The sequence below is a fragment of the Saccostrea cucullata genome, unplaced genomic scaffold (genome assembly GCF_032062105.1).
Source record: "Saccostrea cucullata isolate Sc308-1 unplaced genomic scaffold, CSIRO_AGI_Scuc_v1 ctg7036, whole genome shotgun sequence".
NCBI classification, from domain to species: Eukaryota; Metazoa; Mollusca; class Bivalvia; order Ostreida; family Ostreidae; genus Saccostrea; species Saccostrea cuccullata.
In genome coordinates, this window is record NW_026927980.1 from 1 (window position 1) to 19,424 (window position 19,424).

A 19,424-nucleotide genomic window follows, 5' to 3' on the forward strand; every position below is an offset into this window, starting at 1 on the left:
ATGAAGTTAACTCTTTTACTATTTTTACTTGGAATTTTGTATAATCATATTTAACATATATTTTGAATAATCTTCTATCATGATAAAATCATTCATTACATACTAGTTTACATGTATATTAGACAATCGCCGTATAAATTATTGAAGGATTTCAGTGTAAATAGACAGGGAGTCACGAAATAGTTGTTTTTTTTTCGCGAATCTAAGCATCTTTAAATAAATGGGATACAATTACTTTTATAGTCTTGAAATATATACTCACCGTCAATGAAAACGCAACACTCTACTTTTAGGGTGAAAAATTATATACGGGGTATAACTATGTACCAAACAATTAAGGGCATCTTTTACTTTGCCAAATCAGTTATTTTATGGTTAAATGGTTTCATTCCATTACCGAAAGTTGATTTTTTAGCCCTCTTAACAGATAACATGAAAATAAAACACCCCCTTCTGACCATTAAATCAAAACATGCTTGTCCGCCATGTACAACATACATGTACGCAGTCCGATTCCTACCATGCATTAGGTTTATCAATGTCTTTATCTTTGCGAAATAAATATTCTTGGGTATATTTAATTGCCTGTTCAGATACTGCGGTCGAATTTTCTCTAACTTGGCGTAACTCTTGTACTTCCGGTCAAGAAACTGTTATTTATGCTATTTAAACACATAAGCCTGATGAGTCGTTAAACAGTGTACATTTGCATCTGCAGCTCTTTTTTCTTTATTTTGAGAATCTCCAGCATTAGCAATGAAAATCAGTCATTTTGGGGAAATATCTATAAGCATCACATCCGGTAAAGAAAGAAGGCTTCCTCCCCCCGGGATTTTAGTACAATACTTACGATAAACAGCTACAAAACCTTGAAAACCCAAATATTGTTAAAAATTTTATTAAAAATGCAAAAATTTGATTTTTGTTAAGAGGGCTAAAAAGCAACTTCCGGAAGAGGAAAGAAATTCATTCAACCGTTAAATAACTGATTTGGCAAAGTAAAACATCATATTTTTTTGGTACATGGTTATAACCCGTATATACTTTTCTCTCTAAAATTAGAGTGTTGCGTTTTCATTCACGGTGAGTATTTTATTATCATTTACTTATTAATCAAAAAATTGGAAAACGTCGTAATAAGGCAATACAATGAAAAACACCTTTAAATGTACGATAGGGACCTATTAGAAAATTTTCCACTACTTAGACAAGCTAGATGAAACGCCTCTGGTGTCAACGGACAATTAGAATTCTTATTGCTTTTAATATGAACAATATGCCGAGTAAATGTAGATGACACATTGTGGTCGGTAGAAATGCTGACACCAACATAACCCTTTTCTTATAACGTTCAGTTTGTCATATATGAAGTCTTCAAAAGCAAATAACAAAAAAGTAAGTATTTGACAGTTGGAGAAGTCAGCCAAAGCCATTTATGTAACCCTAGTGATCTGGCTAGACTACCGCAATGTTTGAAATATAACAAGCAATGTATACTGAGTGAGAATTGTCATTTATTAAATGACAATAAGTATATAACACAGATAAAGTTAAGGGGAGATCACCGGGATATTTCCTGAGTACAAAGAACAATAAGTTTGGAAAATTTGGAGTTGAGTAGATGAATATGATAAATCATTAAAGAGTATGGCACGAAGGAGGACCATTCTGGAAATATGACGTCATTAATTTGGTATATTTCTAAGTTTAATGCAGAAAAACCTAAGAATAACTCATTTCTGTGCTTATATTCCTTTAGAAAATAGTGTCCAACACCGTCGCCCATTTCGATTCTTGCATATATTATGCAAACCGTTTTGAAAAATCACATATCTCAAAATCGTTGTGGGCGACGGTGGCAGAGTACTAGTATGTTTCCTGAAAGAAATTTCCACTAAAAATCGATGTCTTCTGCAACTTTTTAAGCATGGACACACATTTACACTTATTTTTTTATTATATTACGACTTGTATAGCATTTCACACAAAAATAGATTAAAAGTCTTATTTCATCTAAAAGTTATTAAAACTTCAAATTTTTAGACGGGTTTGATTGACACATCAACTTGCACTTTCACAAATTTTAATTTTATTCTTAACACTTGGGAAAAGTGACAATCTTGTGTATAAATGAACAATATTTAAACTATAATCCAAAAAATCAAAGAAGAAATATTCGAAAACAAAACATACATAAAGTATATTATCAGTCCGTGCAGTTGTGGTGAATATACTTTAACAATTGAATGCATCCGGTGAATCATAAACATCAACAATAACAGAGCTCATGTCCAGTTTACAAAAGCTGTGTACGTTTCACGGGTGTGATCAATTTGCTAAACTCTGTACACAACACTTAGCTCGGAATGACGATACTTGTGAAGGAGCTTTGCTTTCTAACATTTCTACCCTGAATCTAATTATTTTCTGGATTTAAGTTTTAATATTTTTCATTAATACACAACAAGATTGCCACTTATTCTCAGTATTAAGAATAAATTTAAAATTTGTGAGAGTACAAGGATGTGTCAATCAAACCCATCCAAAAAATTGAAGTATCTAAAACTTTAAGATGAATAAGATTTTCATTTACTTCAAATCTGTGCCCATGCACCTTTAAGAAATACGGGAAAATGCACAATTTAATGACGTCATAATTAGCATTTAGGATGTCATATGAGGAAAAACGACGTGTGCATTCTGATTGCAAGGAATTCCTAAGACTCAGATAGAATTAATTTCAATTTCTAATATAACTTTTACATTGTAGAAAAAAAAACAAGGCTTAATTTGTATTTAAACTGTACCCTGTTCTTACACCTTTCAAGTTTTCAATTTCAACTTATTTTTTTCATCATAGCATCGGCAATCAAAATATGCATATCGATAAATCTAAACTTGAATTTGCCGAAACATCAGGAATATTTCCTTACAAAAGAATTTAAATGGACGATTTCAATTAAAGCATGGCTGTACTTCTTGGCAAAATTATTAGTAACCTAGTTTGGGACATTTTGTGCGGTTTTTAGCTCACCTGAGCCGAAGACTCAAGTGAGCTTTTCTGATCACATTTTGTCCGTCGTCGGTCTGTCTGTCTGTCCGCCTGTAAACTTTTCAATATTTCGACTTCTTCTCAAGATTGATTGATTGATTATATACTGTTTAAAGTCCCTCTCCAGAATATTTCACTGATATGGAGACGTCACCATTGCCGGTGAAGGGCTGCAAATTTAGGCCTATGCTCAGCACTTACGGCCTTTGAGCAGGGAGGGATCTTTATCGTGCCACACCTGCTGTGACACGGGGCCTCGGTTTATACGGTCTCATCCGAAGAACCACCCCATTTAGTCGCCTTTTACGACAAGCAAGGGGTACTGAGGACCTATTCTAACCCGGATCCCCACGGGACTCTTCTCAAGAACCACAGGGCCAATTTCAACCAAACTTGCCACAAAGTATCCTTGGGTGAAGGGAATTCAAGTTTGCTCAAATGAAGGGCCATTCCTACCAATTGCTAGTCCATTATTTATACACTGAATTGACGACGGATTTTTTTTCGTTATTTCCTGATCATGACAACGAGCACACGGCGGGTGTGACCGGTCGCCAGGGGATGCTCATTCCTCCATGGCACCTGATCCCACCTCTGATGTTTCGGAGGTCCGTGTTTGCTCTACTTTGATTTTGTATATTATTTAATGGACTTTGAGATTGAATACTGTTCGTTATCTCCATATCCTTCTCTTCATTCAAGAGGAGATAATTGGGAATTAATGAAAATTTGTTGGTATGTTTGAAAATCTTCTTCTAAAGAACCAATGTGCCAGGAAAGTTGAAACTTATGGAGAAACATCCTCAGGTAGTGTAGATTAAAGTTTGTTCATGACACTTGGTGGTAGGGCGGGGCCACAATGGCCGACTAAAAGTTTTATATAGAAATATTTGGGAAAATTCTTTAAAAATCTTTTTCTTAAGATAAGCAAAACCATAATTGATCATATTTATATGGAAACATTTACAGGTAGTGTAGATTCTAGTTTGTTCAAATCATGACCCCCGGGGATAGGACGGGGCCACAATGGCCGACCAAAGTTTTATATAGAAATATATAGAAAAATTCTTTAAAAATCTTCTTCTCAAGAATAGCAAGGCCATGATTGATCATATTTATAAAGAAGCATCTTCAGGTAGTGTAGATTCAAGTTTGTTCAAATCATGACCCCCGGGGGTAGGGCGGGGCCACAATGGCCGACTAAAAGTTTTGTATAGTAATATATAGGAAAATTCTTTAAAAATCTTCTTCTCAAGAATAGCAAGGCCATAATTGATCATATTTATATGGAAGCATCCTCAGGTAGCGTAGATTCAAGTTGTTCAAATCATGGCCCCTGGGGGTAGGGCGGGGCAACAATGGCCGACCAAAGTTTTACATAGACATAGGAAAATTCTTTTAAAATCATCTTCTCAAGAATAGCAAAACCATGGTCATGGGACTACTTTTGGATTTAAACTTTTCAATAATAGACCAATTTCTACTTTTTCCTAGCCACAGTGCTCAGGTGAGCGATGTGGCCCATGGGCCGCTTGTTGTTGGATCTGATTGTTTAGGGGTACAAAAGAGATTACATACTCCTCAAAATGTTTTGAACCAATGGTTCGTGAGGTGGATAAAAACACAAACTTCACTTTCATTCACAAAATGTTAATAATAATTCATAAATTGCAAAATAATACGGAAGCCCGTTGAGGCCATTTAAGAGAAAGAAATATTTTTTATAAAACACTCTGTGTTTAATCGCAAAAGAAAGGTTGTCAATACACATATACATAATATGTACATGTACATATACATAAGTCTAAGCATTTCATCAGCCGTTTCTTTAAGTCCTTTATAAAGGTACATGAAGGTACATGGTGTAAACTTTGTGACCGCAACGTTGAGTGATAGTTTTTTTTTATCATTATTTCTTTTCCAGTCTTTTATTTCGAAATTCCTTTAAAATTGTTTGCATAGTTTTGAATGCTAAAGCTTTGTTTTTTTCTAAGGTTGTCTTTGCTTTTACAGACCAAAACTTCTTTCTCCTCTATTAATCCATACAATGATTTAGCCATTTAGAAAACGCTTGTTCAGAAGAATCTGATTCTATAAAGGTTTCAATACACAATGTTCCTCATAGATTAATGTACAAAAGAAAAAAGAAACAACTTTCAGCGTAGATCCATTGCACTCTTCAAAGATCAATAGAAATGCTTGCTTTTAAATACAAAGATTAATGGGTTTAAATGCAAAAAAATTGCGTTAAATCGCAATATTATTGCGTTTTAACGCAAATATTATTGCGATTCAACGCAAAAATTATTGCGTTTAAACGCAAACATATTATTGCGTTTAAACGCAATTTTTTTTGCGTTTAATCACAATATTATTGCACTTAATCACAACAGATTGCGTTTAATCGCAATCTTTTGCAATTAAACGCAAAGCGTTTTGCGTTCACAAATTTCTTTAAAATCATGATTTGGCATTTCCAATTATTTTTTATATTTTCAAATGCAAATGATGACACTAAAATTTGATAAGTTGATAAACTAAGATAACGTTAAACGTTTCCATATTTCAATTTTTTTAATACATGAATAAACGCATCATTCTGTCTGATGTTACATTCAAATTTTGTACATCTATTAAAAGAGAACGTGAAATTTTAATGCATTATAAACATTTCAAATTCAGATTGTGACAAAGCTTCGCAGTTTTAAAGCGTTAACTGCCCCAACCCAGTTTATACCGTATAAAATGAGTAGCTATTAAATTCATTCCTTAATAATTGAATATTCAGATATCATAAAAAAATTGCTATCATTGGTTTTTCACACACATTGTTTTTTTTAAGAAATCGATGAGAATGGAATATTAATATTGACTTTGACATTTACAAGTAAAATAAGCGATGTTATACCGCCTAGCATTATTTGAGAATCCTTCACGCAAAAGTCAAGCTTGTAGGTCTTGCAATTTTTCACGGCACCTCACATCAAAAGTCTCTCTTGTTAATATATTCAGCAAAGTCATCTTTGATAATATCACTCTGTACCTACCAAGCAGAAATATAGAAGCAGCAATAAATAAACCTAGGACGATATAAAACACATTATAGTCAAGAATAAATTGCTGAATGATCTTTAATAACTTACATTTGCTCGCCTATCTCTATTAGTATTGTTGATTTTGAATTCTTCTCGATGGCTTTGATAATTTTCTGATTTTCCGTTTTCGAAAAAGGTTTCCATTGACCATTTTCGGTTTTCCATTCCCATGAAAAATCATCTTCGTCACAATCTAAATCTTCTATTGATTTGGAATGTATTCTCTGATTACCATCCAGTGAAAGTTCTTTTTTAACAAATGACTCTAGTTGTATTTCTGTTCTTGCTATTAAACAAATTGACACGCAGTATTAGTAAACTTTCCCTTAAAAGTCAGTTTTACTGATAGACAACAGATTAGAAAAAAAGCAAGATTTTTGGGCACTATTTATGAAGTAATATCAAGAAGGAGATTTTTAAATTAGTCTTTGTCTGATGTCCAATCCCATTTACTTTTATTTGTTTATAAAATTCTGCATAGGTTACGTGTAATAATACCATTTAACTTTTACTGATAATTTTTATTGATTTTTAAAGCAATATGAGCTCCATTTTTCAGAATTTTATTTTGCTGGTAAAATATGTTATAATGATTAATGTGTATGTAGCTAAACCCTTATGATCAGTAAAACCAAAATAAAGTTTAAAAATGTTTCATAAGAAATATTTCTGTACAACCGAATACACAGTATTATATATGAAATCATTATTGTACAGGACGACAATAATTCAATTTTGCTTCAATTAAAGCGTATTAAAAAGTTTTTTATAGCAAAAATCAACAACAAAAGTTTATAAATGTTCTATTTTTCTGTCATTGAAATAGATAATTACAAATTTGCAACATTTTTTCCGATGTCAAACATGCAGCTCATATTGCTTTAAAAATATGTTTTATTTTGTGTTTAGTTTTTCTTTTTTTTTTTTACCTTGACTTCCATTTTTGACACAAACATCTCTGTCACTGATGTATTTCGAAAGATTTTTGCATGTAGGAGATGAGACGATTCTGCTAACGTCAAATGGATCACTAAAAAGTGATAAAGAATGTTTAATTTTTAAAACAAAAACATGGTTTATTCAATTCAAACCCCTTTTTATTCAACTCTTGCATTCGAGGATTTAATACTCACTGTATACTCTTCAAAAGAAAGAAACGCATAGTAGAAACAATACCCTGAAAACTGTATGATAATTTTGGCATACCCCTTTTTTTAGATGAATTCGAGTAAATTGCGTTATTTTTTAATGCAATTTTTAATATCACAGCCATTCCGCAAATTCACAGTCAAAAATCCTGATTTTGAAAAATACCCCAAACATTCTAATCTTAATTTTCATTTGTTGGTTTTTGATGCAATTCCTTCGTGCACAAAGGGGCTTTCAAAACCTGGGTTCTAATTTTATCTGAAAATTGACCTCTTAAAATGCTACATCTGAATGTTGCATTGCACAAAAAAAAGAAAATGGGCGACTGGAAGCAGGTGTACCACAGTATACAATTGCAAAAGGTTTTAATGTTATGAACAGCACCATATCTAATATTCAAAGGACTTTGAAGGGAATAGGTACTCTGACACTGTTCTATCTACGCATGCCTTTTCAATTTTGCAGCTTCAAAGACCCGTATTTCAATCTGACAATACACAGCTACATACGACTAGTTTCACACTCCATTCCCGCAAAGCAACCATGCATTGACTTGCTTTGCAAAAGAAAATCGCATTCCAAGATTCTGCTTCAACCGAGCAAAGCTCTACACATTTGGAATGGGTAAGTATTCCTATACAGTTTTTATCACACACAATTGCTTCCATTAGATGGTATCATTTTGTCTGTGGGGGCATACCAGATATTGATTTTTAATGATCTAAAACTGTATATGATTTTATAATTCTTGAGTAATTATGACATTTAGTTAGTATTCTTATTGTTAACCGAATTGCTGTATTATAAATACATAATTTTACTAAACAATCTTTTATTTTCAATGTGCCACTAAAATTCTACTATGGGTTTCTTTTTTTAAGAGTATATACTGCTAGGAGCATTTAGGCGTGAAGCAGATTGCCCTTTGTCCTTAAAATCGATTCCTTTAAATAAGTAAGAAATAGTTTAACTGATTTTTTGAAGAAAAAAGAAAACTAATCTCCAATGCATAATCATAAATTGTTACCAATATTTAAGGAATGAAGCTTATTTCAACTTATATTATACGACAAAACATAACTTGGGGCAGTTTACGCTTTATAAACCGCTTCGCGGTTTATAAACAAGCGTAAACTGCCCCAAGTTATGTTATATCGTATAATATAAGTTGAAATAAGCTTCATTCCTTATAATTTAATTTCAGCGCAGACAATGAGATTATTGTCTCCCCAGAATAAGGCTTTACAATGATTAAATTTTAAAAGTAACGTAAAGCGGAGTAATACGTTTTTTGACGTAACTCATTGTGACGTAGGCAAGTTATGTTATCCAAAATGTATAAAATCTTTTATCCAATCAAATGGCATGTAACAAGTAAAATAAAATTATTCACTCTTAAAAGCATTCTCGAATAACATTATTTAATTCGCGTCAAAAAAAAAAATTACCACGTCACCGAAGGAACAATTGTTACAATGAGTGTGTATATTATCATAAAAACCTACCAGACTACAATATCAAATTTTCCATCATAACCAAATCTGTAATTACTTTTGTTTCCATTTGGCCAGCGTACCTAAAAATATTAAGAAATTGATTGTACATGTAAATTGAAGTAATTTTTTATGTAAAATATTAATATAAATATAACTTAATAAAGTTACACGTCATATTTTAATTGCTCTGGAATGATAGATTTTCAAATTACATAGACCACGTCTTCCTTTACTCTATAAACAGCTCCAATATTACTTGCACCGCCATCCTGGTTTCCCCATTTCCAATCTGGACCTTTTATTAAAGAGTCACATTTATTCAGTTTTTGCACCTTGGAACTCCAATAGTCAAAATGATTTTTATTTTTAAAAAAGTGTTTTAGTAAAATAATGAAACAGCTTTTAAATAATTTAAACTAAAAAATTCTGCGAGAACGAAATTACCCATTGCGGCAATCTAGCAGTAGAGCGCTTACCGCAAATTATGTATTTACACAAATAATTATGATTGCCATTGCTTATATACTTAAGAGGGCAATTTTATAGATTTTACCTCTTTTAACAACACAACCTACGGCGATTTCTTCTCTTTGTAATATCCGCGGTTCATCACAAACGATGACGCTACATAGCCTCTGATCATCGGGGTCATATTGGTAAGGAAATTTCAATGTATTGTCCCATTCAACGTTCACCCCTCCATCTGTAGAAAAGCATTCTCAATGCAGAAAATCAGAAAAATTTCTTTCTTGTCAAATTAAAATAACACAAATCTTACCATAACGTGAGTGTCCGATTATTGTGCCTAATCCACCTGAATTCTGATCGTTATAAGGCCAACATGGACCTCTTCGTACTCGCGTTCCTGGTGGAGGTAGTCTTTCATCACGTTCAGTATATTCATGGAGTTCTAACTGTTCTTCATTTGGATATACATTAATCTCATATACACGCCTATTGTTTAAAATCTCCACCACATCTTCCTAATTTGAAAAACAATGGTACAGAAACAAACAATTTTGTACTGCATGAAAATCATGTACGGTGATAATTAAAGCGAATGAACACTAGTTTACCTGTGGTTGTAAAAATAAATAAAATGTTATTCAGCAGTTTTAAACTTCACCAAACAAAACAATTCGACTACGAATTAGTAGAATGTTAAACAAATAGCATTTTTTTTTCTTTAATTGTTTTCCTTTTCCTGTCTTGTGATTGAGAAAAAGTTTAATTATATCTTACCAGGTCCCTTTCTGTGACAACATGTTGAAATCTGGTAGAAAATACTAATGATTTCACGTCATCAATAGTGCAGAAAGTAGGCGGCACCTCCCCGAGAATGTCCCCAGCAATCATCTATAAAAAAAAGAAAAGCTTTAATTCTTCTATTTTGAAGTCTTGTAAGGCTTAAAACGTAAAACAAAATTCTAATGACACAAGATTTAATATAAAGAGTACTTTACCATGTTCAGAGAATATTTTGCGAATTGTGTGGCTTCTTCATAATGTAGAATTTTTCCTCCTCGAGATCCATAGGCAATGGATCGCAGTAAGCTCTGTTAAGGATAATCTCTTTGTTAAGTAGACACTGATGACTCATATGCCATATTAGCGATAATTACTTTAAAAATTAATACATTGATATTATTTCACCAGATACACATCATTTGAAGAATATCTATCAATTTTAATTTAATGATCAATATATATGTTATTTTTGATTAGTTACATAATAGACAAATTGTTTCATGGAAATGCATTATAAAACTTCAAAAGTTTTATTAAAGCCGACTATAAATTAAACATACAATATTAGGATCATTTCCGACAGGTACGCAAGTAATTGGATTATAGATTCCTATTCGCCGTACTAGATCCAAAAGTTGAATATTCTTCAAAAAATTTAAAGTCGAAAGGTTATGTTTAAAAATATTGAGTAACACATGCTATATCTTTCCATTTCATATACCATTTAAACGAAGTTAGAAAATAAGCCATTTTGAAAACCTGATCTTCATTTTCAGTAACACGATATTCTGAGTCTAAGTCGGTCGAGGAAATTGTTTTGCCGTTAGAAATAAGTATCACTCTCGCTCTACAGTTAAAAGGACCAATATTGGTGAACCGTCCTATAAAAAAAATGTTACATCAGATTTTTATTTTACAAAACAGAGTATCTTTTTAAAAACAGTTCTTTCCCAACAGGGGACGCAGGGCGGACGTGACCGGTTGGCATGAGATGTTCACTCTTCCATGTCACCTGATTCCATCTTTGATGTTTTGGTTGTCCGTGTTTGATCTGCTCCTATTTTTAATCGTTTAATATTGGACTGAAGACCTTGAATACTGTTTGTTATTTCGCTATATTTCATATGTATTTGTTGAAACAAAAGCATTTATGAATAATTATACTTTTAATTGTTTTGATTAAGGATTAAGCCATTAAAATAACAATATTAAACTAGTAAAGGAAACATACGTCCACATTCCAAGGCAGAAATAGCTAAAAGGAACCCTTCAATCATTGGCGATGGCCCAGAACATGACAAATCATCTATAAAAAATGATTTATTTTTAATCAAAATAATTAGAAACCATTGAAATATATATAACCGAATTATTATTACGAAACGTCACACAAATCTAAGCACTCCAGATTAAAATTAACATTTTCTGACCTAATAATCGCATCAAGGAAACATAGTTGTTGGAAAAATATTGCAGAAATTTAACTTCTCTTCCAAATTGTATCACTGCAACATTTTCATCCAACGTGGAATGTGTTGCGTATCCTATGAATAAACAATATATTTTTTAATTATTTACTCTCCCTTTTATTCTGAAATATTGGTGATAAAAAACTTAGAAAGAATTTATTTTAAACTTATATGCCTTCTATAATGGATGCAAAAGCCTTCTGCATTTGTCGGCACCCTTCTCCTTTCATGCTCTCTGATGTATCCAATATGAAAAGATTGCATGCTCCACGGCCTTCTTCTTGTTTTCTTTTTCGATCTTCATAAAAATATATTTTCATAATAAATCCAAATCATATTCAGTTCGATAAGAAGTAAAATTAAAATTTTATCGTTTTACTGATTATTTTGCCCCCCTTCGAAGAAGGAGGGCATATTGCTTTGCTGTCGGTCTATCGGTCCATTTAGTTTCCGTTCATTTTCTTCACATACATTGCACATTGAAATTTGGTATACAGGTTTATCAGCTGAATATTGAGGTCAAATTCTGTTTTGGGTACGATTGTATCCTTTTTGTTAGAGTTATGCCCCTTGGACTTAGAAAAATTCTACTTATTTGCAGTTTCTGTTCATTTTCTTTGCATAGATTTGCACATACTGAAATGAAATTTGATATACATGTTTACCAGGTGAATATCTAGGTCAAGTTCTGTTTTGGGAACGATTGCACTATTTTTGACAGAGTTATACCCCTTGGACTTAGAAAAATTCCACTTATTTGCAGTTTCCATTCATCTTCTTTACAGAGGTTGTACATATTGAAATGAAATTTAGTTTACAGATTGTTAAGCTGAATATCTAAGTCAAGTTCTGTTTTGGGTAGGATCGCACCTTTTAGACAGAGTTTCGTCCTTTTGGACTTAGAAAAAATCCAATTGGGGGAGGGGGCATAAGTGTTTTACAAACATCTCTTGTATATTATTGAGTTCTTTTCTATGCTGAAAATTGCAATAAGTTTTGTACTTTTTGAAAAATTATATAAACTAGATGAATACATGTTCATGTATTTAATGTGACAAACTAAATGTACTGTAAAATTATTAAGGCCCTTTCACAATTGGCGCACGAGCAGAAGCGACAAAATATTCACGCGACCGAATATTTTGTTTATGATCGTAAACTGTTGCCAAAATAATCGCATATGAAAAAAGTGTTCGTACGAAATTCGCACGATCTAAAGCGACTGTTGTGCATAAAATCTTGCGATATATCTTGCATCTAGATGCGACTGTTGTAGAATGAAAGCAAGTGTTGTAAGATAATGCTATAGGATTGCACGACTGATCAGGTAATTGGACGATTGAACGTGAGACAATACGACTGCTCGTGCGCTCATGCATTCCATAGTTCGAATGTTCTGAGGGCCGGGTATACATACCACCCGTTTCCGACGCTCTTCAGTTGACATAGTTAAGATGCTTATAATTATACACGGTATGATATATACCTGTTGCAAAGCATTGCAATTGAAGGTAATAAATCAAGCAATGGTAGTAAAACGTTGCAAGATTACATGAGACATGTTGAGCAACAGTCTCATGGTCGCAAAACACACACAAAGACAGCTGCGATTAATCTTACGATCTTTAAAAATCGTGCATCAGTCTTATGAGTACATAAAACGTTTTAAAACGTTCGTACTAATATTCGTGCGTTGAATTGCGATAATTTGGATCGCATTTGGTCGCGTCTGAATAGTGTGCATGTTGACTATTTTGAGGAGACCTGATGTGACCACTAAAACACATGCAATGAATGCGAGACATCGTGCAACGTATGCGATAGCTTGTGCGAAGCTAAAATTTTCCCATCGCAAAGTGTTGTAAAGTGCTCGTGCGCCAATTGTGAAAGGGCCTTTACATTTGGCTATGTATCCTTTTAGCGATTTTTGGCGGAAAGCAAACTCCGCTAATTCAAGTACAACGCTAAATTCCTCGCACATATACCTATGAGAAAGCACATTTAAGATATGCGCTAAATCAAACCCACGCTAACTTGTTCAAAGTCCAATTTCCGCCAAATATCGTACGCGCTAAATATAATACATTTGCAATATTTTTAAGATTTACACGCTCGGTAGTTTAACGTAGTTTAAACAAATAGTGATAATTATCCTCGGAGGTCCATAAGACAAAGGCGTCGGAAACGGGGGGGGGGGGCAAAGCCCCCTCTTTTTTTGCGAAGATATACATAATATAGGCATTGAAAAATGGGTTTAACTGTTCTTGTTTGTTTAGCCCCCTACTTTCAATTTTCCCCCTTCTAAATTAGCCTCCCATTTTCATTTTGCCCCCTTTCAATTAGCTCCCTACTTTCAATTAGCCCCCTTTCAATTAGTCCACAAAATTTCAATTAGCCCCCAGCTTTTAATTACCCCCCTTTCAATAAGCCCCCCCACTTTCAATTAGCCCCCAATTTTTTAATTAGCCCCCAATTTTCAATAACCCCCACTTTCCATTAGCCCCCATTTCAATTAACCCCCCCCATTCCCGGTGAATCCCATTCCCAACTTTAATTGCTTCCAACGCCCATTTGAGTCATAACCTCAATCTGATTTTGTCCGTTTTGTAAATAAATTTGAAATGCTGTTTTATTTCGTAAGTCATGCCTTAGTAAAGTCATACATCAGCAATATTTTCTTTCAGGTTAACTGATAGTTTTGAAAAACTATGTCTTAATTTAATGATTTTTTTTTACATGTGGTTAAATAAACTTATGGTTACCTAGCGCCGTTTTGAATAACGGGTCCTAGGGTCGTGACCTCAGCGGAAATTATTATTATATAAGCCGAAAATTCCGAATTGGATAAATGAATTATGTTGTGTTAATAAAAATTATGCAAATGTTACCATCAATACACTTGAGATAGGCCATAAGAAAAATATATTTTAGATTTTATTAGGTCACCTGAGTAAACTCAGGTGACCTATTGCTATCTGTTTTTGTCTGTCGTCGTGCGTCGTGCGTTAACATTTGAACATTTTTAGCATCTTCTCTGAAACCATTGAACCAATTTCAACTAAATTTGGCATATAGCATCTGTGGGTGAAGGGGAACAAAAATTGTGATTTTCATGGTCCCTGTCCCCCTGGGGCCTGGGGGGTGGGGGAAAACCACTAAAATAAATGCAATCTTTAAAAATCTTCTTCTTTACTCCGGGACATTAAGCAGTCAAACTGTAAGTATGATTGTAATCAGCATTGAGTCTTCTACCAAAATTGTAAAATTCATGGACCTGGGGTCAGGTGATAGGGCGGGGCTAAACAGGTTATATAGTGAAAATGCATTATGTCTTTGAAATTTTTCTTTTCTGCTACTGGGCATTAAATAAACTAACCAAGTGCGTAGGTAAGTTGAAACTGACCGCCTTTTCCAAAATTGTGAATTTCATGGCCCCAGGGTCAGGGGGTTCTAGTGCCAGGGCGGGGCTATATAGATTATATAGTAAAAAATGAATAATTTCTTTGAAAATCTTCTTCTTTGCTCCTGAGTATTAAATAACCTAACCAAGTACATAGTTATGTTGAATAAGGCTACCTCTTCCAAAATTGTGAATTTAATGGCCCCGGGGTGGGGGTTCTGGTGTTAGGGCGGGGCTTTATTGATTATATAATGAAAATGCATAAATTCTTTAAAACTCTTCTTTTTTGCACCTGAGTATTTAACCAGTGAACTACAGCTGTATGTACATATTTATGAGGAGGAAGGATGCCTCTTTAAGATTTTTGAATTTCAGGGTCCTTGGGATAGGGCTTCTTGTGTTTGGGCTGGGCTCTAATGTTAATATAGTGAAAATGCATGAATTCTTTGAAAATCTTTTCCTTTGTTGTTGGGTAAAATGCCAATGATCTTAGTATATACTTTTGACAAAAAACCTGCTTCTTCCAAAAATGGTTAATTTCCTGGCCCCTAGGACAGAGGTTCTTAGGGGGGGGGCATAGTCTGAAATAATTCAATGCTTTGAAATCTGCACTTTGGTATTTATCAACAGCATGATGAAGTTAAATTTCAAAAAATTTCAAAAATTTTGAAAGATGTGGCACCAGGGTCAGTGGTTCCTGTGGAATGGAGAGCTCAACTGTGGACCTGCCCTAACACAAGAAGCCTTGATCCAGGGTCCCTGAAATTCACTAAAAGTGGAAATGCATTTTCTCTTTGTTACTCTGATCTACCTCTGGGTATTAAGTAACCAAAATAAGCATGCTGAGTGTATAATTATGATAAGCAATCGTGCCTCTTTCAAAATTGTGAATTTCATGGCCTTTAGTTTAAAACATGAATCAAATTCAATTGTTGGAAAGTTGTCGCATGATACTCAGGTGACCTATAAGGCCCCTGGGCCTCTTGTTTTCTAATGTGCCCTCTAATAACGAATTTATGCTAAATGAGGTGAAATTTAGACCACATCTTTTTACCTACTTTAACCATATTATCGTCAGCAGTTGTAAAATATTATAAAAGCGATCCAGAGGAAACTTTTTCTGGTCAAATTTGGTGCAATAGGGTCAAGATTTTGCGATATACGCGAGGAAAAAAAGGGGTCACGACTCTAGAACAATTACAAATTCGATGAAGCATATATTTTAAATTAGAGAAGACAAAAAAAAAATACAGAATCTACAATGCTGCAATAAATATGAATATTAAGCATGATTTTATAGCTTTCTCACACTTACAGTATAGGATAACTTACGCTCCTTAGATTCTCTACTCAATCTTCTTGCCAGAGAATGTCCCCCAATACGACCAGCCATAGGAGAAATGTGTGTTCACTTATTCTTAGAAACAGGAATAGTAACCGTTCATTTGCGTTATTTATAAAAGCTGTAAATCTCTTCATGTTTGCTTCAGTTTGGTTATAATTGAAATATTTCCGTATGAGTCCCTAATTATCAACAGGAAATCTAGAACAGAATTTACAGATATATATTCAGCTGGATGACAAAAAAAGCATTATCAAAATTCAATGTGCATTTCTACTAAGATTTTGTTTATCAAGCCGACATTCTAACCTTTGAGACTAAGTCCAAAGCTCTCTTTTTGCTTTTTATGAAAAATAAATTTGTTCGGTAAGGATAAGGAAGTGACTGTACATTTATTTAATTTTCTTGACAGTAAACGTTTTGTTACATGATAGGCACCAACATGCAATCAGCAGACTTGTTCAGTCAGCAGTCATATAAAAAATCTCACTAAAAGCTGATGTATTTCGGAATGAGTGAAATTGTTCACAATGACCCCTAATTACTTACAAAGAGGGGCGGTATTAAGGAAAGGATATGGAGATAATGAAAGGTATTCAATATCAAAGTCCATGAAACAATACATATATATTATTATAACAATAACTTGATCGCGAAGCGTCGAGTTTGATCTGATGATCCGCGCCTGTCAACGAGAAGTGATACTGCTCTTCGGATCAAGTTACTGTTATAATGATAAATTTATTATATACCCCCTTATAACGAGCTAAATATATTAGAATACCTTTAGAGATCAATTGCATGATATTAATCCATTACACAAAGCATAATTACAAGGGACTTTTTAACGCGCAAGAAAAATAACGTCATATTTCTGCGTACTACGCCATCAGTTTCAGAGAGTGGTGATATGGATTCAGAAAACAACATGTCGGTGATCTGGAAAATCGGATCACGACGTCACGTGATAGCGTAAATTCAACAGTAAAATTGGGTGATACACATTAGGTATATAATAAAAAATAGGAGCAGAGCAAACCATCGGAGGTGGGATCAGGTGCCATGGAGGAGTACGTGATTCTTCTCATATTTATTTCTTAAAATTCAAAACACACATGTACATTATCACTAAGTAATGATATCAATTTTTTTAATCTTGTTAATCAATTTTTCGCATAAAATGAAGGTATCCCTACAGTATATCAGATAGACCTGTTTATTTTTTGTAAATAATATAATGTAATTGATAACGTAGGGTAACCCGCGTCGAACATGTATAAGTAAAATGTGTTTGATGACTTTAACTTTTCTATCGTCAACTTCCCTTACGTATGCAGCAATATACATTCATCACCTGCATATACGGAGTATATATACCTCAGGTGATTCGATATGCTAAAGAATGCTTTACGTATGAACAATTTCTAAAACGAAGTAAATCATTGACAAGGAAATTGATAAAACAAAATATCAATAGTCTAGTTTAAAGTCATCATTTCGTAACTTCTATATGGTCGATACAATGACCTTGTCTGCAAATTCAATTTATCATTGATTCAAATGCTGACCGATGTTTTTTTTTTAATACTAATTGTTCGTCCATCATTTATACACTGAATTGACGACGGTTTTTACCGTTATTTCCCAACCATGACAAGGAGCACACGGCGGGTGTATCCGGTCAGCAGGGGATGCTCACTCCGCCTTGGCACCTGATCACACCTCTGATGTTTCTGAGGTCCATGTTTGCCCTGCTCCTATTTTGTATTGTTTTATGGACTTTTGAGACTGAATATTGTTCATTATCTCCATATCCTTCTTACATAAGATTTGAAGTATTTTAATCTAAATTATACTTTATTTTTTACACTTAAGGAAGCTCTTAACACTAACAGAAAATGTTTTCTCGACTCTGAGAAAAATATATCATATAAAGATATGCATATTGAGACTTTATCGTTCATTTAAAACATAGGGTACGGGCCTTGTTTGCGCAGGAAAAATGTTCAAAGACAACGGACTATTTCTGAGGAGAAATCACTGTTATTTACTTATATTCGGAGAATTAATGAAAATAATTAATTAAATTTCTCACTCTTGGTCTTATATAATGCTAAAAATATTCTATTCTATTATAAATTATGTATAATTAACGGTAATAACAATTTCTTTAATTTTACATCTAAGGGCAGACCCACTGTGGGACGTGGAGACCAGTCCCTCGGATGAGACCGAATAAACCGAGGTCCCTTGTCGCAGTAGGTGCTGGCACGAAAAAGATCTCTCCCTGCTCAATGGCCCTGAGTGCTGAGTATAGAACAAAATTTGCAGCTCTCCACCGGCAAGTGGTGTCGTCTCCATATGAGTGAAAAATTCTCGAGAGGGACGTTAAACAATATACAATCAATCAATCAATCTAAGGGCAGATCACTCTAACTGTATAAAACTATTCAATAAATAGAGCTCTTTAGTGTGCAGTGTTTAGAGCGTCCTTACTGTCGAAAATACTGGCACTGCTAAAATACAGACCAACACATATACTGATTATCAATTAAGAGAATCTTTTAATGTTGTAACAAAATGAACATGATTATTAAACATGTACAATGATTTTTGTCATAATATTTACATTTCCAATAAATTTCCCCTATGATTCTTTACAAAATAAAATGCAGTATGTTTTCTCATGATTTTCTCATGAACTACATTAGGTATGTATCACGAATATGAATGAATATCTTCATTGTTACGTCATAATACCGCTCTTGACGTCAAAAAATATAGTGCACACTGTTTTGTTTATAAAATATGCCGGGTGAAGCGTCGTAGTTCATAATCTCACAAGTTAATTGATGCAAAGCATCAAATCGACCGCTAACATATTTAACATGTCAAAAAAGTACTTTCACAGTTCAGAGCATTCATGCAAGAAAAGTACAGGATATTCAAAGCTGAAATAGTGATCATTTTAATTTCAGGCCGTCTTCAAAGCAAAATAAATAGATGATTTTTTTTTTTAAAAATTGATAGAAATTTTAGTATCATGCCTGCTGTTCAATCCAATGCAATGAATAAAATAAATTTTAAACTATAGAAATTTTAGTGCATTTGCTCATCCAATGGATTTTTCGATGTAAAAAAGTCTATAATGAATATGCATGGGCGGCGGAAGC

The 19,424-nt window shown here is 33.6% G+C and overlaps 1 protein-coding gene across 1 annotated transcript; it reads right to left on the bottom strand.

Moving 5' to 3' along the window:
• Positions 1-8,797: 8,797 nt before the first annotated feature.
• On the bottom strand, positions 8,798-16,302 carry LOC134276069 (uncharacterized). The gene is made up of 9 exons (XM_062758351.1): positions 16,242-16,302; positions 11,272-11,346; positions 10,800-10,921; positions 10,256-10,348; positions 10,035-10,148; positions 9,607-9,775; positions 9,346-9,495; positions 9,005-9,087; positions 8,798-8,872 (listed from the first exon to the last, which is right to left on the bottom strand). The coding sequence occupies exons 1-9, from the start codon at positions 16,300-16,302 to the stop codon at positions 8,798-8,800; spliced, it is 942 nt and encodes a 313-aa protein (XP_062614335.1).
• Positions 16,303-19,424: the final 3,122 nt, after the last annotated feature.

Coding starts and splice junctions, on each gene's coding strand:
- LOC134276069 (XM_062758351.1), bottom strand. CDS start 16,302: ATGGCTGGTCGTATTGGGGGACATTCTCTGGCAAGAAGATTGAGTAGA. Junction 10,349..10,799: donor TTACTGAAAATGAAGATCAG/GTTTTCAAAATG, acceptor TATCCTTAACAG/AGCTTACTGCGATCCATTGC. Junction 8,873..9,004: donor TAAAGGAAGACGTGGTCTAT/GTAATTTGAAAA, acceptor TAATATTTTTAG/GTACGCTGGCCAAATGGAAA.